Source organism: Lepidochelys kempii, chromosome 7 (genome assembly GCF_965140285.1).
Source record: "Lepidochelys kempii isolate rLepKem1 chromosome 7, rLepKem1.hap1, whole genome shotgun sequence".
Taxonomy (NCBI): Eukaryota; Metazoa; Chordata; order Testudines; family Cheloniidae; genus Lepidochelys; species Lepidochelys kempii.
In genome coordinates this window covers 55,643,795-55,670,694 of record NC_136386.1, presented here as the reverse complement: position 1 = coordinate 55,670,694, position 26,900 = coordinate 55,643,795, and the positions used below count along the sequence as shown (strand labels likewise).

At 49.5% G+C, this 26,900-nt stretch overlaps 1 protein-coding gene across 10 annotated transcripts in view; it reads right to left on the bottom strand.

The window, feature by feature from the left end:
* The window catches only part of PAX2 (paired box 2), a 133,153-nt gene that overhangs the window by 59,462 nt on the left and 46,791 nt on the right, over nt 1-26,900 (bottom strand). For 8 of the 10 annotated variants that reach the window (XM_073352923.2, XM_073352922.2, XM_073352918.2 and 5 more), the window contains exons 4-5: nt 20,681-20,766; nt 18,582-18,701 (exon numbers count right to left, since the gene is read on the bottom strand). In XM_073352923.2, coding sequence (XP_073209024.1) covers nt 18,582-18,701; nt 20,681-20,766 — 206 coding nt within the window. The remainder of the gene's footprint in view (nt 1-18,581; nt 18,702-20,680; nt 20,767-26,900) is intronic. The other 2 variants (XM_073352927.2, XM_073352928.2) reach the window with 1 other exon arrangement.

Below are 26,900 nucleotides of genomic sequence, written 5' to 3'. Positions count from 1 at the left end.
TATCTTTCCTGGACATCCCCTGAGGGGGCTTTCACAGCAGTGCCAGTTGTTGCAGTTTCAAACTCAATTGTTCTCCTCGGTACTGAGGCAAATGGAGTCATTAATTACCTTCCATCGGCTGGGCCGAGTTCAGAACGCGATCAATACGCAACGCTTGTCATTCACGGCAGCCAGCCCTGCACACCCCCTTGCTCTCACTGCATTCAGCACAGGCCCACGGAGCTTTGCTCCAAAGCCCTAGGGCAGCTCTCCTGGAGAGGAACCAAAGCCCCAGCTCTGGAAGGGAGATTAAACCTCCTGCTCAGGGTTCAAGCTAGTCTTTGATATGGGACGCCAGGAAGAAACACAGCAGGGCATATCACTCCACCTCTGCTCACTGCAGGGTTCTTCCACTTCCCTCTGATGCATCTGGTGCTGGCCACTGACAGGATATTGGATGAGGTGGGCCTGGAGCCTGATCCAGTCTGACAGCTCCTGCATTTCCAGACACCTCAGTTTGGCCCCTCTATGCTTATATCAATACTAAGCTTTTGTGGCACCGAGGAGGCCTTTACCCGTGGCAGGGGGCAGAAAGCATATTATCTGTGCCGTTCTCTGGGCCCATCCAGCAGGGGAGGCTGAAATATGGGGGTCATAGCTCCCCCCAGAGGGCTCTGCCCTACATTTAGGGTATCACCGTCTCTGGGTGAATCAATTCCATGTCGAGCAGGGCTGCCAGAACACACAGGGCTTTGACTGAGGATATTGGTGCAGACGGGGTGGAAGGGAAGGGCAGGGATTCAGGTATGCTGACAATTCAGCTGGGAAGGAGCTCACGGGGATGGGAGCAATGTTTGAAGGGTGCCAGGAAGCTGGGGAGGGTAATGAGGTGGAGAAGGGGTGTGTTAAGAATATTGCAGTAGTGGGAGGTTTCGCAGGGAAGCAGGGATAGTGGTGGTGGTGGGGGGGGTTGGTATCCTTTTACCTATCCTTGGTAAAAGGATATTAGCCTTCAAAAGAACCAAATATGTGTTCAAACCCCCATGTCCATATGCATCGGGTAAACCTATGTGTCTGAACCTCTTTATGCAAACGCCAGGTCAACAAACCTATGTCAGTTTGTAACCAGGGATCTCTGTCACCAATCAGCATACAAATTAAGCACATTTGCTGTGTATCTGGACAGGTGGAGGGATGAAGGGCAGCAAGGTTGTGTGTTCTGGCATCAATATACAGCTAGGATTATGAATCTATGAGTGAGGAAGATTGCATATACACAAATGTGCATGGGTACAGAATGGATAATATGGTATGTGCATTGGGCATTTAATACAGGAGGTGCAAAAATACTCTTAATTGTGGGGGCTAAGGTGCATTTAATATTGTGTGAGTGTGCAAATGTGCATTGGATGAAGTCTGAGCATGCAAAGAGCATGCAGTTAACGCTGTGTTTACGTGTGCAAATGCATATGTATTAAGGTCTGTGTGCAAATGTGCATTGGATTCCTGTGGAGCATGCAAATGTGCATTTAATGAAGTGGGTGTGTGCATACACAAATAAAATGCATTCAATGCAATTTGCAAATGTACAAATTCAAATTCAGCACAGGGTTTGCGGGACACCACAGGTATTGAGCACGGTCTCTGTGTCTGGTTGTATGCCTGAGGCTGTGAGAGAGCATGCTCATCTGCACTGAATACAGCTGCAGTGTGCATGAGTAAAGGCACTTTTGTGTCAGCGTGCACACAACTGCCGTATGCACATGTGCCACATGTATAACCATGCTACATGGCTGTGTTTGAACGAGCATGCACGTGCTGGTGTGTAGTGTTGGTGGTTGTGGCTGTGCTATTTCAGTGTAGGGAGTACTGGTGGCTGGCTTATGTGTATCCAGTGCAGCTCGATGGCTCTCTGTGCCGTTTTGGAGCCCCCGGGGCAAATTCTGCTCTCAATTCTGCTGTAGTAAACCTGCAATGACTCCAGTTACCTCAGTGGAGTCACTCTGGGTTTATACCAGTGTAACAGAAAACAGAATGAGGGTCCAGTAACTCCTGCTAACTGTGTTCGGTTTGACCCTTTAGAAGATAGAAATGCAGTGGTCCTCGGTGTGCGTACTTCCCTTGTTTATATCAATGGAGCAGTAGCAATGGTACTACACGATGGGCCAGACCCCTGACTGGTATCAGTCAGTGTAGCTCCATTCATTTCAATGGAGCGATGCTGATTTATGCCAGCTGAGGATCTGGCCCTCCAGTCCTCTCCCCAGGTGGTGCATAATTTCCTCTAGCATGGAGCCGGCAGGGAGAATGCTGCTGCCCAGCTAATGCAGAGCAAACAGGGCTACTGCAGCTCTGTCTCTCAGGACACAAGACCTACTTGGCTTTGTCATGGGGTACAGCTCTTTCCCTTCAGATCTTGAGCCTGTGTGTCGTGGTGCTGGACCTGCTGCGGATCCCTTGGTGAGTTTATTAAAAATGGTGGCTTTTGTTAGCTCAAAAGGACACAAGCAAGGCAAAAAATTACACTGCATGCAGCCCTAACTATGCTTGTTTAGAGAAACTGCTTGCATTTATGAAGCCCTTGGTGCGGAAAGCAGGGTTGCAAATGACTGCATCAGATCGACAGTAAAGGCCATTAATTTCCTGTTATGTTTTCCTGTGTTGGGGGCTTTATTAATTTAATTTTACACTGTCGAACAACAGCGAGTGCTGACACCGCCACGCTCAGAGGGGATTTTTTTTCCCCAAGCAGTGCTTTGCCTGACATGCAAATCAACACCATTACCGGAACCAATAAAGATGAGGAGGGGACGGTGGTACCCTTGCCACCCCATCTCCCTGCTTCTTGAGAGGCTTGGGTTCCCAGTCAGGGCGCTGGTGCCTGATTTAGCTATTGGCTGCCTGAGCTCAATTGACCTGACTCAAGCCCCAGGCAGCTCTATGCACTCCCCAGATTTTATTGGTCTCACCCATTCTCTCCTCCCAATAAAATACTCCTTACTTCGTCTCCCCTTTCTGTTCCGTTCTGTTCTCTCTCAATCCCAAACCCCATTCCCCCTACATAACCCACACGTCCCCGTCCTTTTGCCCCATTCCCATTATTCTCCCCTTCCCCCACGTACACACCAGCAGGGGCAAACGCACACTCCAGTCCTGAGTCAGGTGCCAGTGAATCATTTTATTGGACACTCTGCTGAGTCAGCAGTGAACCAGTGCCCCAGAGGGGGTGTTGTTAGAGGCTGCCATCTTTTTGATGTGCCATAAAACAAAGGCTCTGATCACTCTGAGTTGTTAAAATTCCCATGGCACTTTTTGCAAGAGTGCAGACATTAACCTGGCTGGCCTGACAAATTCCAACCTGAGTGATTACACACTGCCTAGCTAAATCCCCTGTGCAGTTTCAATTGGACACAGCAGTCTCCTTCCTAAACTGCTGTGTCATTGCTCTGCACTGTTCAGTAACATCTGTGCTCCACCCCAGACTTAGCTGCATTTCAGCGAGGACTAAAGTGGTTCCTATACAGTGAAACTTTCCAAAACAGCCTGTTTTTTTCTCTCACTAAGCAACTGAACTGTGACAGAAAGGTCACTGAAAAGTGCAACACACTGAAATACTGCATGCATGCAATGCTATAAAACACTGCAACTATCTGGGATGTGCACTCTACTTCAGCACCATGTAAACAGAGTGTCACTGTACCCTAGTTCCCTATAACTCCTGTAACTAGCTGGGAAAGCACTTTGGGATCCTCCTAAATGAAAGGTGCCATATCAATGTAAAATGAAAGTGATGAAAAACAGTCCCTTAAAGCAATATGGGGCCTGCTCATCATTAGCAAAACAGTTCCAGATACACAAAAGGGAGCAGGGCAGAAAAGAACCCGAAAGACCTTTAAGGCCCTACAGGATATTTATTTCTCCCACTGGGAGGCTAAGATGCACCCAGTGTCATAGTGGTGAAAGCAGATGGGACTCAACCAAATCCTTCCAAAATTTGGGAAAGTTCAGATCTGAATGCAGGGTCAAACTCTGTGCTTGGGGCCCATCTCTCTAGAACTTCCTGCCTTCTCCCCCCCAGCCCAGTGTTCCCCCCAGCCACAAAAGCCTTCACCCCTCTGGGAGCCCGGTTATGGAAATGTTGCACTACCTCCTGCAATGGCATTGATTGTGGAGAAGCGTCTCCGGGAGGGTTAGCAGGTCCTCCAGAGCCTGGTGCTTGTTTCATGTGCAATTGGTGTCACGTTAAAGTTTAATTAAGTGCCTAGTGAAGACACTTCATTAGGAGCCTGTCCCAGGGAGACATGCAGACCCCCTTGCTCGGCCCACCAGCTGCGCCCATGGAAATTCTCTGCCTCAGCAGCTGTATGACACCTGTGAGCTGCTGAGAAACACAGCACGAGGGGGAGAAGGGAAGCTCCTCAGCCCTGCCTGGCTGCCTCCCTGAACCAAACAACACCCTCCGCACTCTCAGCCCCCGCAGGCTCTTTCCTTCCCGCCCGGCTTGGGGGAAGGGGAAGAACTAACCCATACAGCCCATGGAGCTGGCCACGACAGATCTCGGCAGAGAGCTATGGAGGGAGAGCGAGAGAGATCAATAGGAAGGTGGACAGAGGCAATTACTGAGGCCTTTATTCTCCTTGACACTAAGACCCCTCCCTTTACACCACTATGGCAGCCTTAAAGTGGGCAAAAATTACATTGGGACCCACTTGAAGCTGCCAGAGCAGTGCCAAGGAGCTTTCCTAGAGATGAGAATGAGGTTCAAAGAATTATAGGCAGATTAGACAGGCAGGTAATTCATCCCCAGGGTCCTACAACTACTGGAGACGTCCTCGATGCACAGGATCATAACCTCGCTCCAGCCTCGGCAGGCTGACCCAGCCAGCGGGCGCGTCTGTTCTAGGAGCCATTTGGCAGCAATGCCGGAGTTTGGAGGGGATCCAATGTTCCCTGAGAGGTGAATTAAAACTTCATAAACTGTGTTTTCTTGAACGCAAGTTCCCGTGGCACAATTCAGCCAGAGCGCCTTCTCTCTCTCCCCATCTCCAATCACCTTCCCCCTCTGCTTCACTCATAGTGGACTAATCGCTAGGTGAGATCTCCCCACCTTCCCCTGGGATCAAGTGGAAATGCGGCTGGAGGATCTTATGCCGTCCCCAGACAAGCAAAGAGCTCCTGCTCTTCTTTCAAATAAGGACAACCTTTCTAAAATCCCCAACTTCGGGGGATTTCCCCTGGCTCAGACCAAGAACAAGGTGCTCAATGTGTTCCCTTAGCAGACGAAGACTTGCCTCTGGAGGGGTGGTTTCCATCTGCGGGCAACAAACAACGCTTAATGTTACGTCATCTCCACCGTTGGCTTGGGAGCACAGAGACGGCCAAATTAGGAGCGAATCGGCACACAGGGGATTGACTGTCAGGCCCCAGAGCCGCTTGGATGTGGTCGAGGAGAGAGAACACGAGCCATCCTCCACCGACGCCTCCATAAAGGTTGGGATTTCTGAGGCCGCCGTTGTCTACTGCTGTCAAGGTCAGCAGGTTCGGGTTCACTGAACGGTCAGGACGGTTTGAATTACCGGCGCTGCCTGCCGATTCCCTCGCTGATTGCGATCCGTCTTCCAGCGCCTGGCCGTGGGATGCCGTTCCCCGCCTATGTGCCATGCACAGTGAGGGGGGGAACGGGGGACGCACAGGGATGTGGGAGAGGCAGGAGCTCTCCAGAAAGGAGATGAGTTTTCAGCCACATTTCAAGAGCGAAGTCAAAGAGAGTGGGGGACCCACAGCACACTCTCCGCACACAGGGAGAAGGCGGAGAGAGATGCATATCCCATGACTCTGAGGACACCCCAGCTGGAGATTATGCTTTCAATATTCACCTCCCTCTGGGGACTGAACATCCCTGGTCCCCTTTCCCCAGCTTGGAGATCTCTGAACTCCCCCCACCCCCCATCTCCACCCTCTACAGAAATGATGGGAACTAAAATTTACCAAGCCCTACGAGGGTGCAGAGGGGGACTGTTGGCCATGAGCTCCATCCAGTTCTGTGTACATGACTTTAGAGGTTGGAGAGCATGGAAAGATATGCAGGCCTCTACAGAAACCATATTGCAGGGCGGTCCTCTGCCCCAACACAGCTATATGTGTGAACAGGAGAATAAAGGGCTGAGCTAACTCAGTGTGCTCCTAGATTCATCGCCCCCAAGGGGACATGACTGCTGGGCTAGGGTGCAAAGTTTCTGTAGGGAGGAGTGACATGACTTGAAAATGTAACGGTCACCCCAGCATTTGTGCGAGAGAAGCAGCATGGGTGCCGGCGTGAGTGGGCGCATGTGTGTGTGCATTGCATGCACAACAGGTGTGAAAGTGTGCAGGCAAGGGTGACAATGTGCACACGAATGAGTGTGACCTGCAGGGACGAGAGAGTGATAGTGGACTCACGTAAATAGCCTTTGCCATTGTATGTTACATATAGGCTTGGAAGGGCTCCATTTTCACTGGTGAAGGTCTATGGACATTAACGTCACTGTACACGCGCAAACTGATGAAACATTATTTCCACTGATAACTGAAATCTACAGCTAGGCAAAGTAAGCGAAATGCTGCTTGCGAACTTCTTAGAGGTCAAGGCTATTTCCTTTGTATACTTTGACGTGATGTTGATGGTCATTAAATAATTATTATCTGCCCCCCTCCCCGATTTTCTGCAACTGTGGAAATTTAAATAGATCAAAATGGAAAAAAATGCTTAAAAAGAAACATTGAAGTTATCCACTGAAATTATAAAAAAAATAAAAGTTGACTTCTGCCAAGCCCAGTCTCTTGTGTGGTCGGACTGTCCAAGTCAGAGACTGAGGCTGTGATAGGCTGACCATAGCTGTTCACATACACTCCCAAGACTCAGCCTTCTCCAGGCCGGCAAAGTCAGAGGCCCAGACCCTACCCGCTGCCAGATACATCCTACCTGCCCCTCACTCCCCATCCTACCCCCTCCAGCTGCAAAGAATGAAGGGGGCAGTACCCACTGTCTTGCTGGTTTACATTAATGAGATACACAGAGCGTAATCCGGCAAAGGATTCAGCTCTACAAAGGGAAGTAATAGCAGGCTGCCATGCACAGAGCAGCTCAGGTAATTGGTTTATCTGTCTAGAAGCAGTGGTAGCAATCTCTGCACAGACAGACTAGCAGTAAAGTCTCTTCCTTAAGGCTATTTCCTTTGTCTTTTCAATTGCTTGCACATCCATGTGAGATAGAGAGGGGGGGGGGGGAGAGAGAGCTAGAGAGAGAGGGAGAAATGTTAATTTGTGAATTAATGGCTTTTCTCAGCAGAATTGTAAATTCAAATGTCACCTCGCCCGGTGACACTGCGGCTGGGCTGCTGAAGAAGCAGCGATCACATACCACCACCCCCCAACACACACACACTGCCGTGCACCTCCCCTCCCCAAAAGATAGCTGCAGAGTGGAACATGGTACTTTTAATTCGCAATCCCACCACAACAAAGGTGTGCCACCAGGCTTGCGCGCTCCAACCATCCTGGCCAGAACCCGGACAGCTTGCCCGCTGCACCTCACGCTCCATTTCAAACATGTACAGCTCTAGTCCAAGACAACACATTATCTCACCCCACCCCCGACTAATCAAAGGATGATTGTTTTTAAGGGAGGGCTTTAGAACGGATGCTGCTGCAGCCCTCTCGTCTCCTGCAATAATCAGGTGAATTAATGACCCTGAAGTTAAAGTGAGCGCGGGTACTTGGGCGCTGCATGGCGTAGGGGAGAAAGCCTTCATTGTTTTCGAGCAGGAGGCGGGCAGCAGTGAGGGAGATTCATGGATGGAGATTGAATATGCAATTTTCTTTCACCTTGCCAAGAGCTGCCCCTGGGCTGTGCCTGGCCTAAATTTTTTTTTCCCTTTTGCCATCTCTGCCTTATCCGGCCCTCCCACCTCCCTTCCATTCTTTCCAGAAAATTACCTTCAAAATTGATTTCCACTTTTACAAACAAATATAATGGGAACATGAAAAAAAAAAAAACTTGGGCTGTGATGAATTGGCGCTGTCAGGTGCTTCCAAGTTGCCTTTGTTTTTGTTTTATTGCCCGGTAGGTTGTTTGTTTTGCCAGCAGCTGGTACTAGTGCCCCTACCTGCCCCATCATCAAGGTACATGACCTCCATCATGGTGATACCCCCGGTGTTATCACGGTGTTAACCCCGTTACTCCTGATTCCCCACCTCGCCCATAGTATTGCTGCTCCCCATCACTGAGAAACTACCAGTCCCCATTACAATGCTACCGCGATGATACAACTGAACCCCCATCACTGTGATAACAGCCAATCCGAGTCACTCGGCTACCCCGATTCTCTAACACCACCAATCTGAGTCACTCGGCTACCCCGATTCTCTAACACAGAATCTCACCCCAGCCCCTCCCCCGCTGTCCCCCCACCCCACAGCCTCACCTCACTGCACTGCCAGCGCTCTGGCCTGCCGCTCCTGCCAGGCAGCATGGCAACATGGCTGTCTCCGTCCTGCCGCTCTGAGTGGCATGGTAAAGGGGCGGGGAGGGGGTTGGATAAGGGGCAGGGGGTTCCGGGGGGCAGTCAGGGGATGGGGAACAGGGAGGGTTGGATAGGAGGTGGGATCCTGGGGGGTGGGGGTGTGGATAGGGGTCAGGGCAGTCAGGGGATAGGAGACGGGGGGGTTAGATAGATGTGGGAGTCCCAGGGGGCCTGTCAGAGGGTGGGGATGTGGATAGGGTTCGGGACAGTCAGGGGACAGGGAGCAGGAGGGGTTGGATAGGGGGTGGAGTCCTGGGGGGGTGTTTAGGGGTGGGGGGTCCCAGGAGGGGGCGGTCAGGGGACAAGGAGCAGAGGGAGTTGGATGGGTCAGGAGTTCTGAGGGGGGCAGTCGGGGGTAGGAAGTGGGAGGGGGCGAATGGGGGTGGGGGCCAGGCTGTTTGGGGAGACACAGCCTTCCCTACCAGGCCCTCCATACAGTTTTGCAATCGCGATGTGGCCCTCGGGCCAAAAAGTTTGCCCAGCCTTGCTCTAACACCATGGATCCGAGTCATTAGGCTACCCTGATTTTATAATCCCACGCTACAACAGATCCCCATCACTGTGACTTGGGCCTGTCACTACATAGATTTGGCTCCTATTGGCATGTTACACAGATCCAGTTTTGTTACCTAGGAGTTTCATCACTGTGTTACTCCTGTTCTCCTTTGCCACGTCAAACTGACCTTCCGTGCTGTTACCCCGACTGTACTGTAATGTTACATCAAACTGGGGCATCGCCATGTTACCCCATGTTCTCATTTGCCTCATTGCAACATAACCTCTGATTCCCATTGCCATATCATCCCGATCCCCACTGCCATGTTCCCTTGATCCCATCACAACTTCACCCCTGTGCCGCATTGCCATGTTACAACATCACCCCTGCACCCCATTGCCATGTTAGCCCTGTGCCCCATTGCCATGTTACAACATCACCCATGCCGATCATTATGTTAGCCCTGTGCCCCATCGCAGCCTCCCCCTTGCACCCTATTGCCATGTTACCACTAATCCTTGTCACATCACCACCCAGCGCCCCATTGCCATGTTACCCCGGTCCCCCATTGCCATGTTACTCCTGATCTCATTGCATCATCCTGCCATGTATTACCATATAACCCCTGATCCCCAATACAACATCACCCCTGCATTGCACTGCCTTGTTACTGCTGATCCTTGTCACAATATCGCCTGGCGTCCCATTGCCCTGTTACCCCATTGCCATGCTACCACCCATTTCCACCACTGTGCTCCCCCATCCCTCCTCACCTTCTTAGCCCTGACTCCAACCACCGTGTTACCCCTGACCCCCATCCCACTTAAAGTCCAGAACAGATTCAAACATCCACCTCTTTGCATGCAGACAGCACCAGTGAATACCTGGACTGCAACAGGCAGAAAGACCCTGAGACCCCAAGAGATGGATGTCCATCAAGAGATCTGGGATGAAACACACAGAGAGGACACACACGGTGGACCCGGGAAGGTGCTTTTCTGAAGCATTGCGAGGAGTTTTAGCTGCGTAATTCCCATTGGACATGTCAATGGGAACTGGGTAGCTAAAGTAACTCACCTTCAGAGACACAGACAGAGGGGATCTCCAGAGTTCTTCCACCATGGACACGTGCAATCCCCTGTGTCCAGGTCTCCTGGGCTCTACCCAACACAACTCCACAACAGCCAGTTGCTACCCCCAGCTCCAGCTTTCTGTATACAAAGGGCTGGAAGTGGTCTGAAAAATGGGGGGGTCTGTTAGAATCCGGGAGCTGCAGCTGTGATAAGATTGAGCTAAAGCCCATCAGCAAGCTGGCTTGATTGTTAAATTTCTCTTTTTGTTAGGGTTGCAACCCCTTGCAGCCCCCTCGCCCCTTCAAGCACTGTGTATACCTTGCAGCTCACGGCAACAAAGAATGCCTGCTCTCTTTAGGGTAATACCTTAACGTGCGCAAGGCTCTGACAGCAACTTGTCAACCTGAACGCACATCCACTGATGTTAACACACAAATACACAACACTCACACAAACTATGCACACAAATGCCCAACTCTTGCACAAGTACACCTATAGCTAATATACATACAAATACATACACGTACACAGCACCTACCCACATACATAAAAATATACACACAAGCACACCCCATTCACAAAATATATATTCATATACAACACTAACGTAAATCCAGCTACACACAACAATGCACAATAGTCACACAAATCTACAAAACTTCACACTGTTCACACAAATACACTCAAAATATGCACACAGATGCAGTGTTCACAGAAATACACAGCATTCACAGAGATGTGTACAACATGCCATTTCTCACAATGCACAAATGAATATGCACACTGCTCGCACAACATGCTCAAAAATCCAAATACACACGTTCCACTCTGCCAAGGACAGATGTACAGACAAGTGGAAACCAGTCACACTAACACACACAAACATAACAAACAAATACACATATGTTCTTGGAGCCACAAATACAAATGCAGAGAGGTACACACACACACACACACAAACACACTCCAGGACAGATCCGCTTGTCCTCAGTATTACTGATCCATGGCAAACTAAACAGCAACTCCAGCTTTGCATGTGTTGTGCCTAACCAGCCTTCTTTTAACTCTGTCTTACCTACAATTCTGCTCAGCAGAGGCACATCCATCACACACCTCCCCACCATCCCTAGCACACACACACACACACACACACACTCAGGCTGGCTTCAGAGCTGTCTCTTTTGCTTACAGACAGATCTCATGCAATCACAACCCATATTTCTGGCACAGTCACGCTGGCACCTGCTAATTCTGCCCTTTTTCATCAGTGCTGTGCTGCTTATGCCTTGTTCTGCCATCACCTCTTCCTCCTCTCTTCTTCCACGCACGCTCTGCCCTCTCTGGCCATCCTTCCGCAGTTCGCTCAGAGAGGTGCGGGGCAACTGGCAGGTGTCGCTCATTTCTACATTCTAATCTTTTGCTGTTGGGAGTCTCACCAGCGTCAGGACTATGGGGGCTTCACAGACAATAAACTGCCTCTTGGAGCTACAACTTCATCTGGTGCATGAGGGAGCTGTTAACTACACCTGCCTGCATTGACACAGCCATGCTGTAGGTTCAGCACAGACGCTGCTGCTTACAGGGATACAACACGGCCATGGTCAGGCACAACCACGCTGCCTGAAACAACACAATTGTAGGGCAAGGGGGATAAAATCACAGCACGAAACAACACAACCACACCTCACACACAACCAGATTTGCCAAAAGTGACGCATCCAACACCCACCTACGACAATAAGAACACATGGCTATCGCATGGGGCAACACAACTACACCCATCTGCAGTGCCACAAACACAATCATTCACCTGCAACAGGGCAATCGTACAGAATAATGTGAACACCCCTCTGGGGTGACACTGAAGCACAGCATGAAACAACACAACAACACCACAGACAATGTTGCCAGGCTTTACCTGCAGTGACCCCGCACACTCAGGTGTCTTTTACACAATCACACGGAATGACACAAACTCATCCAACTGCACTCACACCAACACACATCAGATGCAGCGATACACTCCCATGGCGTAATACAAGCACCTTCTTTGCAGCACTGCATTTAAAAGCACAAAGGCATATCCCTGTAATGACACAAACACTCCTCTTCTTGCTGCTACAACCAGCAAAAAGCAACCACACTACCGATAATGGGATAATCCCACTACAGACAACATAAATACGCTACCTGTAATGCCATAATCATGGAAGATGGAGCAACACAACTACACTCCCCAAAATAAACATGGTACAACATGATAACACTGCCTGAAATGACGACATCCCAGCACTGCAATAACACAACCAGATGGTACAACCCTACCACCTGCAATCAATGACAACATCTGTTGCAATGACACAACATCCTCAATGGAAATGACCCAACAATACTGCCCGCAATGATGTACTGATGATGCCTACAATGGAACAACCTCACTGCCTGCAGTGACACAAACACACCATTAGGAATGATTCAATCATGCCTCCTTGAACAACACAATTGCTTCAGCTGCAATACTGCAAAATTGCAAGCAATGATGCAGCTATACCGTCCCACCAGCAGTAATGGTAGAGCCCCCCAACATGAGCACCACGGCCATGCTGCCAGCAAAGACACAAGCAAATCACCTGTAGTGACAATCATACCACTGCTAGTGAGATAACCATGTGGCCTCGAACAATACAATTGTACCACAACGTCAATGACACAACCAGCTGCAGCAAGTCTGCTCAAGCACATCACAAGCACAGGCTTCTGCACTCACATCACACCTGTCCTTGTGCAAAAGTCTCCATCCTGATCTTCACGGCATGGGCCTGGGGTATGTAAGAGTCCAGAGCTCCTGGATGGAGATGGTGGTCGACAATTCCACTCCTTTGACCCCGAGGAATTCAACAATAAGGGTAAAGCCCATCTGTGCAGCGATTGCCAGTTCTGGACTGTGGACTGAACTCCCCTAGGAGCTAAGGGCCAGCCCAAACCTCCCTGCTTTCCACTCTAAGAGCGAGGCGCATATCTTCAAGAGGCCTTTGCTCACATAAACACGGAGCCATGTTAATGGGAAAAAAAACAGTCACCAAACTAACCAACCCAACTGAACAAAACAAATCCTTTTCCAAAACCAAACCACTCCGCCACACCGACGATTCTCCCCCTGGGGAGAGGAAGAACCACATGTGATGGATGTTAGTCACATCCTGAAATGACAGGACGCACCTTGAACACCACAATCATACCACATGCAATGACAGGACGCACCTTGAATATCAGAATCACACACACCCCCCGCCGCAATGACAGGACGCACCTTGAATATCACAATCACACCCCCCCTGCCGCAATGACAGGACGCACCTTGAACACCACAATCACACCCTCCCTCCCGCCGCAATGACAGGACACACCTTGAACAACATAATCACACCACCTGCAATGACAGGGCGCACCTTGAACAACACAATCACACCACCTGCAATGACACAACCCACCCTGAACAACAAAATTGCACCCCCTGCAATGACGTAGCCGTTCCACTTTGAACCACACAATTGCACCCCCTGCAATGACAGAACCGCCCCACCTGGATCAGCACAATTGCACCCCCTGTGATGACACAGCCCTGTGCCCCACACTTAGATGTATATCATTCCAATCATCCAAACGTCAGACTACAAAAGAGAAGGAAAACACTGAACTGCATTCAGCCTCTCTCCTCCTGGGGATATCACACTGGAAGCACTCTGGGTATTATTGCCACTTATACTAACAACCACCCGTCCACCTCCTCTCCCACAAAACCACTGCTGATAGTAGTGCTGATAACGCTAACAGCCCTGTGGGTTTTATTACTGCTGATAATAATAATACTAGACACATTACGGCTGCTCCTGCCAATAACATGCCGCCGATATGATCCCTGCTAATGCTGACAGTACTTGTGGATAATATCGCTGCCATTGTCAGCACCGCAGATCTGATTGCCAGTAACACCAGCAAATACTGCTGTGATTGTCGCGGGCCACTACGAATAAACGCTGCCGTTGTTACAGCGGAGGAATTATCAACACCGGAACGGGAATCCAAAATGAGAATTTGGATCTATAAAAGAAATCTGCCCACGTCCTGCTCTTGAGAGAAAGAGCTGCCTTTAATCATGATGGTTTTCTAACAATCACAGTGGTCTCGCCTATCGTATGGAGCAAAAGTCCTCCTGGGAGCCTGAAGAGGCCAAGGGGTACAAGAGGGCACTGGGAATGGTGCTTTGATTATTCATTCATCCATCTCCCCCATATGAACCTATCCATCCATCCCCGTACGTGTCCACCTAGCTATCTAGTTTGTATATAATCCCCCTCACCATCGCAGCTGAGTGGAACTCATTTCTTTATTAGAATCGGTGGGTCTGAACAGGGTCTCCCCATTCTCTCACCCTGTTGAAAGGAGGGAGAGAGGAGGAGGGGAATAGCCAATCGCTCTCACCACCGTGTCACTGGGGGCCTTCGTGTCTTCCCTCCCACGGCCATAGTGCTGCCATACCCGGCTGGACCTGCTGCGCGCAGCAGGGAGAGGGGCTCAGCCTAAGGCAGGGACCACAGGAGTAAGGGCCAGGGATCCTACTGTGGCTGTGATATGGGGACAAGGCTCTCTGTGGCCTTGAGCAGGTCCATTCCCCTCTCTGTGCCCGGTTCCTTGGGGACGGCTGGGTGGTAACAATGGATACATCTGCCCTACGGCATGGCCATGGCTGGCCTGGGTCAGCTGACTGCCTGGCCTCTGGGACCCTGCAAGAGGGGTGGGTTTCAGAGCCCAGGATCTAACCCAAGACCGAACGTCTACACTGCAATTTTATAACCCCGCAGCCTGAGGCCAAGTCAGCGGGCCTGGGCTCTGAGTCTCAGGTTTTTTATTGCAGTGTAGACACACACACCCCGCACCCCCAAAAAGTCTTAGGATTCACCTGTGAATGTCTACAAGAGGCTGGAATGACAAGAAGTGCTAAGTACTCATAGGGGGACAGACCCTGCAATCCCTACACAGCCTTTAGGGACTGTCCCCTTCCTGACTCTGATTAGTGGGCACACAGCATCCCTTCCCACAGCCCGAAGCGATCCCCTCCACCTAGCCCCCCATCAGCCCCCTGAAAGTCCTCCCCTACAGGGACACCTGGCTGTCAGTGTCCCTCACATAGCCCAATGCATGCAGCCGTCTGGCTACCTCTGCCTGACTCGGGAGTTTGGCTACATCATCCTGACACATAATTATCTCCCCTATTCTTAATCATCTGCACCGCTGTCTAATGCAGGCACCAGCTGCCGCAAGGATGAGCGGGAGGGGGGCAGGGGACAAGGGCGGAGGCTCCTCTCTGCTCTCTTTCCCCTCCAAGCCACCCCGCATGCTGCTAACGACATTTTCAGAACCAGGGGCAGCCTGGCTTGTCCCCTCTGCTCTGACTGGGACTTCCCGAGAGAGCACTCCCACTTACCCCATAGATGGGAGGAGGAATTGGCAGGGCTGTTCCCTGCCCCCTAGCATGGCTGGGACTGCAGATCTGCCTTCAAAAGCAAACTCTTGCTCTTTAAATGCAAGAAGCAAGCCCCAGCTGGGAACAGATGCAAGTAGATCACGGGTATGGACATCATTCAGCACCCACGGAACACACCGGGAAGATGATTCCTTACAGTACAAAATACCAGCGGCTTGCCAACAATCACCCCCTCCAGTCTCCCATGCCTCCCACCCCGCTCCACCTTGCAGCTAAGACAAACTGGAGCCTGCCAGACTAGGAGAGCGCTGCTGGAGAACAAGAGAAAGGTGCTGGATGCAGACACACCACCTTGGGAGAGCTCCTGCCAGGAAAAGAGATCTGAAGCAGAGGGACCTCCAGTTAGTACTGTTGGTCGGTGGGGCATGATGCCGGGGTATCCTTGGGAGGGCAGGATGGAGACATATAAGGGCAGATTCCTCGAAGGCACGGAACACACGCTACAAGATGCAGCAGCCACTGGCTGGTCTGAAAGCTGAGGGTGCTCAGCACCACACAGGGAACGTCCGACGACTCACCCGGCTTCTGGCTGGAAGCAGGGACTGCAGAGAATCTCCTTTCCTTAATAAATCAAATCTGGGAGGAATCAGAACAACCAGTAAAAGCTGCCCTGTATGTCTGGGTTTCAGATCCTTTTTTTTTTTTTTTTGGTACTTTCATTGTACTGCGCCAAACAGCTCAGATTCTTGTACTGAAATCTAGGGAGTGGATCAGTCTGTCATGGGTAATGTTTGGGATGTTTGGGAAGAGCAAAGTACTGATGCCAGATGATCTGCTTGGCATTATACCGAGTACTAAGGGATCCTGCCAAGAGCCAGATCACTGCAAAACTCCACTGCAGGTGAAACTTATCAAATCTGGGTTTTCCTGACAATGCCAAACACAGCCGTGGTGTACCTAGAGGTTTGCAAATCTATAGGGGAACCTGGTCCCTCAATTTCAAGTGAATCCAGCTCAATTTATGCTTTAGGTGTAACCATGAAAACTACTGGAGGGTTTGCATTCCAGTAGCGACAGGTCAAAACCAAAACCCTGGATCCTAGCACTCCCAAACTTTGAGACAGTAGTTCTTAACCTCTCCCTTAATGTCCACCCCTTTCCATAGTGAGACTGTCCCAGGACCTCACTGCCATCAGTCTGGGGACTGGATCTGCACCTGGGTCCTGATCCAACTCCCAGTGGAGTCAGCGGGAGTTTTCCCATTTGCTTTAATGGCGTCTGAATCTCTGCGTTCCAAATGACGCGGTCCCTGGTTTTCACCAGTAACCTGACAGGATGAGGCTGCCGGAGCAAAGTTTTGCTAGGGGTTACCGGGTTCATTTGAACCTGACACTCAAAGTGAAACTCAGGAGTGCGTGAACCCTATGAGAACCGAAGCCATGGAAGTAGCTGGCACAACCCCCCATACAGCTCTTCTTCTTCAACTGAGATATAGCCTCCACCTCCCCCCAGCCCACCAGATAACACGGGCTCCCTCCCATTAACTTACCCCCATTTGGCCTGGGGGTTGTAGGCAAGTCAGTCTCCTACTGCTAGGAGGCACCATCCACACAACAGACAAGAGTGGGAAGTGACAGATTAAGGCAGTGGTTCTCAATCAGGGATACACATATCCCTGGGGTCTGCAGAGGTCTTCTAGGGGGTACATCAACTCATCTAGATATTCGCCTAGTTTTACAACAGTCTACATAGAAAGCACTAGCAAAGTCAGTACAAACTGAAATTTCATTCAGACAACTTGTTTATACTGCTCTATCTACTATGCCAGCATTTCTCCACCTGGTGTGTCAACAGAGAGTCATGGGATGGGTTTAGAGGAGTCTCAAGTGCAGGGCTGGCATTAGGAGTGGCAAGCAGGGGCCCTACAAAGCTAAGATACATACCAAAGCCTGAGCCCTCCGCCCAGGGCTGAAATCAGACTCCTGACGGGGTACAGTAGTCTGGAAAGGTTGATAACCACTCAATTAAGGCACAATTGAACGGGTCAAACAACTCAGGCCTCACACTTTGAACAGTCCCTCCCCAATTTTGAGTGCATCCAAATACAAGAGCAGATTTAAGGCAACAAGTATGCAAGCCTTCCCCCCTCCTTCCCCCCCGAATGCTGAGACTCCACTCCCACTCCTTACACTGCCCACCTGGAAACACACCAGCGGGTGGGCTTGGCTTTCCAGCTTTTTGCTCATTCCAAGATCTATTTAGCCATTAATCCACCCCGGTGTGGGAAGGGGAGAAGAGAAGGAGCAATCTTAATCCCTAATTTCTGTGGGTTTGAGGGTGGGGGTCATATACTTGGTAGGTCTCCTGTACTGTGGCCTAATAGTAGGGCCAAATACTTGGTAGGTCTCCTGTACTGTGGCCAACCCCAGGGCCAAATACTTAGTAGGTCTCCTGTACTGTGCAAGTAAGTCTGTTTGACGCAATGAAGGAGGCCAGCTGAAACTGGGGCCCTTAATGTCACTGTAAATACGTGGCTGATGGCACGTTGTAGAGAAAGGGCTGCTTGCACGGAGAATCTGAGAGTCACATTTCCTCCCACCCCACTGCAGGTGCTGAGCCGAGATGGCGTCAGGTTAGGAAGCAAGTGAGTCAGAATGACCTGGTTTCCCTGCAGTTCAAAGCGCGGGCACCTGCTGGCACCTGGGGAGTTGGGTTCCAGCCCTTTCCAGCGGAGAATGGGCTTGGGATCAGCTCCAGGAATGGAAGCGGCTGCTCAGCCCGCCGAGCAGATGTCTGGAGAATGTAGCCTGTCACGAAAGGCCTCGGAAGAAGAACATTCCAAGCCAGCAGGGCGGTGCGGGGAATCGGCCGCTGCTGCTAAAACTGATCTAGCCCTGGAGCAGCTGCAAGGCCTGGTTTGAAATCGGAGCCTGTGCATGGGGACAAAGAATATAAAAGGGGAGGATGAGCCTCTCCCCTCCCCCTACCTTCATCACGTTTCCTCTTCTCGCCATTCGACCGAGGAATGCCCAGGATCCCGTTAATGGAGTAAGAACCCACTGGATCATTGGAGGCACTGGAGACGGGAGGGGATGCTGTATTGGGAACTGGACAAAAGGAAAAGGGAAAAGGGCCATGAGGAGAGCAGCACAGCACTCAGGGAGCACCCAGACGAAAGCTACCCCTCCCCGCGCTCTCCTAGGAAAGCCCCTGGCACCAAACAGACCCCAGTTTGTGTCAGCAAAGGAGCCATAGACTGATATTCCATAGACTGACACGGCCTCTTGCTGCCTCTCAGTCTTGCCACATATCTCACCATACAGTAGCTCCACAGACCCCAGTGCATACCATCAAGCTGCTACAACCTGCCAGTAGATCCCAGTCTAGAGCAACAGAAGCTCCCCAAATGCCTTCCAGTGGAAGGCAAGGTCTGCATGTGCCACACAAGCTAATGGCCACCCAGTCTGTCCAGGTTCAGCCAAGTGCCTCCCAGGAAAGCCCAGTGTACAGCGTACTCTCCCAGTATGCCCCGTTCAAGAGCTACCTGTCGCATCACATCCCAGACATCCTCCCAGTGCAGCCTCCCCTCCAGGATACAGCCGAGCACTGGTGCACAGCATTTCAGTGCATCTCAGTACAACCCAACACCTTCTACAATCTCCCAGTGCAGATCAAGAGCTCACAGTACGTATCCCAGTACAGATTAACACCATTGTGGTGCATCCCAGTACAGACCATCTTCCAGTATAGGCTAGAAGTCTCCCACTGCAACCCAATCATGGCCATCATCTCTCAACAGTTTCCAGTATAGCCCAGTATCCGCTCAGAAAACTCATTCAGAAGAAAGAGGGCAGGTGTGCAGGGTAGTACACTGCGTTCCAGGAGGCATGCCACCACTTTCTGTATGCGTCCTAGCAATTAGCAGCCCAGCCCAGATATACATCGGTGCTCCCTTGTGCAACCTCCCCTGCACACCTCTGCCCCCACCCCCACAAACATTGTACTGGTGTGGTCAACACCCCTCTGTGCAATAGGAGTCTTTCGGAGCCTTTCAGTACAGTACAGACTCTGCCAGCCCTATCTAGTATAGACCAGTACAGCCCAATATGGCATCACACTTCCAGTGACAGTACCCACAACACCATTCCATACAGGCCAAGGCATTCTATCACATTGCAGGACACAGCACTTTTCTTCCAGTACAGAACAGAACCCACCAGCCCCGTCCAGTATAGACCCCAGCACTTCCCAAGAGATCCCCGTACAGTGCTTGATTTCCAGGAACAAACACCCACCAACCCCTCTCTAGACAGGCCATCACATTTCACAACTTCCCCAGCATACAGCACTGTTCTTCCAGCACAGATTAGCAACCCCACCCTGTACCCGCAGGAGCAGAACATACAGACAAGACCACAGAGCCAACAGTAAAAAATGCCTTTGACGCCCTTAGCACAGACTCGGTAACACTATAGACTAGCAAACTCTCTGCAGACATTATTACAGGCTCAGAATCCTGCACACATCATAGTCAAACCATCTCCCATTAACGTCTCAGTGAAATATCGGCACTGCTGGACTCAATGGCCAGCTCTCGGGAATGTCTTTTCCTGCTACATGCGTATCCTTGTCTCTGAGAAATGGGCTCATTCCAGGGATGGGAGAGATGGATAAACAGAGAGGTGAAAGAAGAGGAAGAGTGTGAAGGAGGCAGGAAAATGGAAGGACAGGGAGAAATGTGCTTGGACACTTTATATACAGGGAGGGAAAGGAGAGAGAGGACAGACAAAGGGAGGTAGAAGGATAAAGAGTGACTCAATACTGTATGAGATTCCAACCCCGTCTACCTGCTGAGTCGCATTCTGAGTTGGACATAACCCACTGACCCCACTGGAGTGAGGCCGGTGGAGAATTCGTCCCTCTGCCTTTAGCTGTGCTGGCTGTTTGGTGCCTCTCTCACGCTAGTCTGCCCTAGTATCTGTCTTTCTTCCCTTCTCCCCCCCCCCCCCCCCACATCCTTATTCCCTTATGTCTAGATCCACCTGCCCCATCCCTGACTGTGTCGGCCCCTCCGCGGCCTTCTTACCGATCGTGTGTCCAGGTGCAGTCACTCCAGTCCCAGTCCCATCTGGTGTCGGGTGGAAAGGCTGCTGAACTTTGGTTCTGATAATCCTGTAAAAGAGTGAAACTGGGTCAGAACTCAGTTCCTTCCACAGCTCCTCCAGCCCCTCAGAGCCCATCAAATGCTGGCACGGCCCTCACCAACCCCAACTGCCAAACAGGAGGCCCAATCTACTGTCAATGCGCAGCCCGGAGCAGGAAATAACCCTGTGCAATGGCTTCTTCTGACTCAGCATGGCCACAACATGATCATGGGGGTTTCGCCAGCCATGTCAATGAGAGTCCCTCTGAGTCCTTCTCAGATGGGAGTTTTCACTGCAGAGCTAACACAGCTCAGAACGAGCACCAGGAGTAGCAGCCTGTCTTGTGTATCAGCAACTAGGTTATCATTGATGTACTGACTGTTCAGGACCATTATTCCCGGTGATGCTGTGAGAGGCTGGACGAACCCAGCTCAGTTGCCAGACTCCGGCAGCCTTAGCAACTCGCAGGATCACTGTTTAATGTGTGAGTGGTGCAGATCTGATCTGTAGTGTGAATGAGAGGGAAATACGTGTGAAGGGCCCAAGGACATAGATTCATAGAGTTAAAGGGCAGAAGGAACCATTAATTCATCTAGTCTGACCTCCTGTATGTCACAGATCATAGAATTTCACCCACTTTCCCCTGTGTTGAACCCAATAATGTGTAATTATGACCCATCTGGGTGTCAACATCATACTACATGATCAAGAAGCTCTGACCCAAGAGAGCAAGAGACTAGAAATACAAAGCACTTTGTTTTTTTTTAATAAAGTAAAGCACTTATTAACCAATTAAGTATTACCAGGGGCGTTTCCCTGGATAAGTGAGTGACTGGGGGCACAGTGCAGCCGAAGGAACTGGCAGTGGGATATAGATCATAAGCAAAGACAAAGCTCCCACAAGTATGTGGCTTCGGCATTTATCGGGCAGTGAATGAACATAACTCAGAAGCATAGAGAAGTTGTGTTGGGGAATGTGACAGAGCAGAGGAGACATCCCAGAATGAAGATGGAAAGTTAAAGCTCAGTTTATGTTCCGGTCCTTGTTACATGAAGTTTTTCGCCACTAGATCACTGGTTCAAATCCAGCTGAGGTCAGTGATGAAAGAAAATCGTTACCTCCTGATGGCTGCTGGTGAAAAGGGCTGGAGAGGTTCCTAGCCTGTGCTATTAGCCCTCTTGCTGGCAAGCTCAGCAAAGCCACCAAGAATTGGAGAGGCCATGAAGGCTGAATCCCCCTCAGACCCTAAATGGGGGTCTTTCCAGGTCAGGGCTGACCCATGGGGTGGGGGGTGGGGGGCTGCGCGAGGGCTGCCCATGCTGTTCAGGGATTGGTTTCCAGGACTGTCAATCCTGTATTAAATTCACTTTAAATCGTGCCCTAAAGTCCCTCCTAAAAGTGAGAGCAAACAACTGAAGGTGCCTGGCATCCTCCCCTGCTCCACCTAAGGTGGGAGGTGCATACGTGGCAGAGCTCTTCTACAGAACAAGCTGGCCACACTTCAAAGAGAAAAGGCATGTTGCACGGCCCAGTGTGGGCTAAGGGGAGGCCGGGCCAGGGCCAGGATAGTGTAGGTAAGGCCGAGATTATGGGGGCTGTTCCCAGGCCAGAGAATGGTATTGTGGGGCTGAGCACCTGAGAAACATCAGGATGTTTAGGCGTTGCAGGTGATGGAGCCTGAAGTGTACTGGAAGGGGCAGGTGTTGCAGAGGATGTATGTGGAGGCAGGTAATGTAAAGGTTTGTATCTGAAGAGGCCCAGCTGGTATAGCTCCACTTATGTCAATGGATCTGTGCTGATTTACACCAATTGAGGATCTGGTCAGGAGGTATTTGAGGACCTTGTACATATGGGGCCAGATCCTGAAGCTATGCTGATTTACACCAGCTGCCTCATGAAGGGGCAGGTATTGTAATTTCTTTCTTTCTCCCCTCTCCCCCATTCCCTCGAAGCACCCTGAAGTGCCACTGTGCTTGTGTGAGTTTATTGATTCCGTCCAGCCCAGAGAGAGCAGAAAGTGGGGCTGGGGTGCAGGCACAGGGCTGGAAATAGAAAGCTATAAATTATTTGTGACAGGAAAGCAATAGTGCCAGAGAGCTGAGCACAAGTCCCGTGTCACTATTAGATTCCTTTTAGCCTGATGACACTGTAAAAGAGGTTAAGTGTCTGATGGAATCGTACACCTAGGGGGCAGGGGCAGGCTGGGAGCAGAACAAGCCACACAGAGCGGGTATATCAATTCTCCAGGCCAATAATATTCCTCTCATTGATCGCAACACAAAGTTCAAAAAATCTCATTACAGCCAGGCAGACCTGGAACTTTTTAAAAATCAATAGAGTGATATAATGTATGTATGCTTAGTATAAATGTGTATCTGTTCATCTATCCATCCATTCAAATTCTGTCACGGGTGGGTGGTGGGGGGGGACGCGGGTGGGGTCTGAGTTAACTTACACATTATACTGTGTTACATTGTATTGTACTATATTGAAATGAGCGAGTTAGAAGAATTCCCCTGCAGCCTTAGATGACATACCGTAAAAAGTCCTATTAGCAGGGAGATGACATCAGACATCCCCATTCATATTTTGAGATGACCTCATACTATACAAAGTTATTCTGTACAGGTGAAAACAATTTCTTTTGAGTCTTACCCTAAATACAGTTAGAAGAGCATTGGAGTGACATCAGAGGCCCTCATTCATACTAAGGTGACTTGAAATGCTTCCATTCACAGGGATGCCAGCAGGACGTTTTTGAAGTGAGAAATATAAACAAATTAAATTTAAAACGGAAATATCCTGGCCTGCTGTTACAAGACATAGCCCCTCTGATTTGAGGGCAGCCTCTCTCATAAGCTCTGTTCACCAACTCTTGGTATTACATGGTTGGTTTTCTATTCAGTTTGATTCCCAAGATTTTCACCTTGCTCCAGAGAGTCTTGATGAAAGCTGGGCAGAGTTAAAGAGCGGATGAGGCATTTAACATACCAGTGAAGTAACTCTGATCTCACAGGGTGGGAAGCTGTCCTACAGGGAAACTTATCTCCCTCCCTCACCACCATATTACCTGGGTACCTCACAACATTAGCATATTTAACCTCACAGCACCCCTGGAAGGCAGGGAAGCTATAGCCCCATTCTCAGAGGGGAAACTGAGCCACAAACAGACAAAGTGATTTACCCAAAATCACACTGGAAGCCAATGGCAGAGCTGAGAATTGAACTCAGGCCTCCAGAGAACTACACCCTTCCCTCCCTACCACACCATCCTTCATAGCTTGGTTGGACATGTAGTATTCATGTCACTCTCTGGGAGGTTTTAGTGAATTCAGCACGGTGAAAGATTTTGGACTGACAGTCCAGGGGCCAAAAGGCCTCCTTATCCACAAAACAGGAACAATAGCCATGCAAGATTCCCCCGCGATGTCCCACCAACCCATGCAGGGGTGAGAAGGGAAGCTCAGTCTCCATATCCACCCACACCTTGGACTTTCCACTGGAAATGCCATTACAAGGTTGCCAGGTAGGCCCAGTTGGGATGGAGGTTGCTGAGATGTGTCCATTAGGAACTGGATCTAGACTCACCAGCAGCTGATCATTTTTGGTCACTACCAACCAGGACCAGAGTTCAGTCAGTGACCTGGAGGTGACCGGCTCTGTAGAAAACATTCCTATCTCAAGAATGAAGCTGGTTTTGTGTCACAGGTTCACGAGGAAGTGGGTAGAAGCACTGAGGTTGTGTTTTTGCAACCCACCAATAAATCTGATCCAAGTAGTTCTTAGAGAGACAAGGTGGTATTGGTAAGAGAGACAAACTTTCAAGCTGACACAGTGCTGAAGGACCTGGAGAAGAGCTCTGTGTCCGCTCCAAAGCTTGTCTCTCTCACTAACAGAAGTTGGTCCACTAAAGATATGACCTCATCCACCTTGTCTGTCTAATATCCTGGGACCAACATGGCTATAACAACGCTACATACGTAGTAATTATTGGCATACCAGGGATAAACCCAGTAGAGGTGTCAGAATGGAAGACATTTCCTATGGCTAAAAACAGCCTGGAACCCTGAAAGAACCCTCATATTGCAGTACGACGCTGTTGGAAAAGAAAGAATGGAGCTTTTGGATGGGATTGACTAGAACTCTGAATTGGAATATAGGATGTGGCCATTCCATTACCTTGCAGTCTATCTGTGGATGGAGCTAAATAGTCACCCTAACAACTAGTGCTGGGTGAAGAACTCATTTTTTTCCAGTTTTCTGCCAATTCTGGAAAATCAGGAGGAAAATATCATCTCGGGTTGAACGATTTTTTCCATAATTTTCAGTGCATTTGAAAAGTGTAAAAAAAAATATGGCTCAAACAAAATGTTTTGTTTTGATTTGGAGCATTTTTTAACATTTTTGATTGTTCCTTTAATAAAATTGAAATACATTTGAAAGCAAAAAGTTGTCTTGAACCAAAACACTGACACCTTCCACTTAGAAAATGACATAAAGAAATGTATCCTTTTTTCACTTTTTTGTGGGGGGGACGGGACACAAATTCACAAAATGGTTTGGTGTTGTCAAATCAGCATTTTTCTATGAAGAAATTTTGCCCAGCCCTACTAACTACTACTTCTGTCACTTTAAGAGGTAAAGTAAGCCCGGTGTGAACAAGAACACCTGAAGCATGGTCCCCAGGGAAACAGCCGATGAAAGCTGAACAGAGTTGACCCAATCCTGGCCATAGCAGCAACCCACACAGCATAACAATGCAACCCTCACACACCAGGGTTTTTCTGAACTTTGAAACTTCTTCCACATGTGATCCCTAGGTGTCCCTGAAACCTGAGCCTTCTGGCTTACTGCTACGGGAGAGCAGAAGTCCAGTTCACCTCTTGCTGCTGCTGCTGACACATTGACATTCCCTAGCCAAGAAGCTGGAAACAGCCACGCTTTTGACCTTCTTGCACAACTACTCCCTGAGTCCTTCCAAAATGGGGAGAAGCCACAATTCTCAATGACTCAAATCAATGGTTATCACCCAGCCAATGCAGTTAACTTCCTTGCAGTACATGTGAATCCTTTCAAAGTTCTTTTATTGAGACAGTGTCTCATTGGGCTAGAGCCATCCCTGGTTTCACCCCCTCATAGTCAATGACTGATGTAGTAACGTCATTTGTGTTTAACTGAGGGCAAACTGGCTACCAGTACATGGGCAAATTGGTAGTTATTGTAAATTCCCATTTTCATTTTCCAATGGGAGACTTTTGCACAAGCAGTGAGTGTGCAAATTGCACAGGTGCAACTCTGACACTGGTCTTTGAAAACACGGCTCCTTCAAGTTTAGTAGAATATGGACAAGATTTAATATATAAGCTTCTGAAGCTTTAAATTTTGGGACATTTAAAAACATTTGATGGCAATAAAGAAACTGAAATTCATTTTGCCAACTGAGTTTAAGATGCAATATTATGTTAAGTGATGGTATATTACATCATTATAGGACATGACATCACACTGTGAAATAGTGTCTCTTTCAGGAACCTGTGAGTTATTGTAGTTGATTCCTGGTATCACCCTCTATAGTTTATATTGCAAAATAGTTTCCACTGAAACCAACCCCGTTTTCAAATGCTCATAACTTCCTGAAACATTCATCGTTTGGACTGAAATTTTCCATGCGTGGCCTCTGCCCAGAGGTGATTATTTTTTTTTGGAAAGTTTAAGTTTAAAGTTGAGGTTAAATTTATTTTTGGAATGTCCCTTCGGCTAATTTTTTAGTTCAGAGAGTTACAAAAATTCACCTCTCCTGTTATTAAGCATAAATCGGCTAAGCTGGTTTATCTGATTGGGGCTACACAACAAAAACGATTGATAAAATGTGAAGTTCAGCCGCATGGCCATAATCCTCACTCAAGTGTAGCACTTATGCTTTGTCTGCAGAGCATTTCCCGTCCCCCCTTCCCCCCGATAAACAAGTGATTGAAAAATTCCTCCTGTTCAGTGAGAATCCAAGATTGTGATCGACTGTAAGAAAGGCCCTACCCCCTTTTGTGACATCATTACATGTTCTCACTTCCCAGCCTGATAGGCCCTAGGACTTCTATCTTACTGCTGCTTGGGATGGTTTGTGAAAGGAAATGGGTAAGTGCCTCGGTGGAAAACACACACAC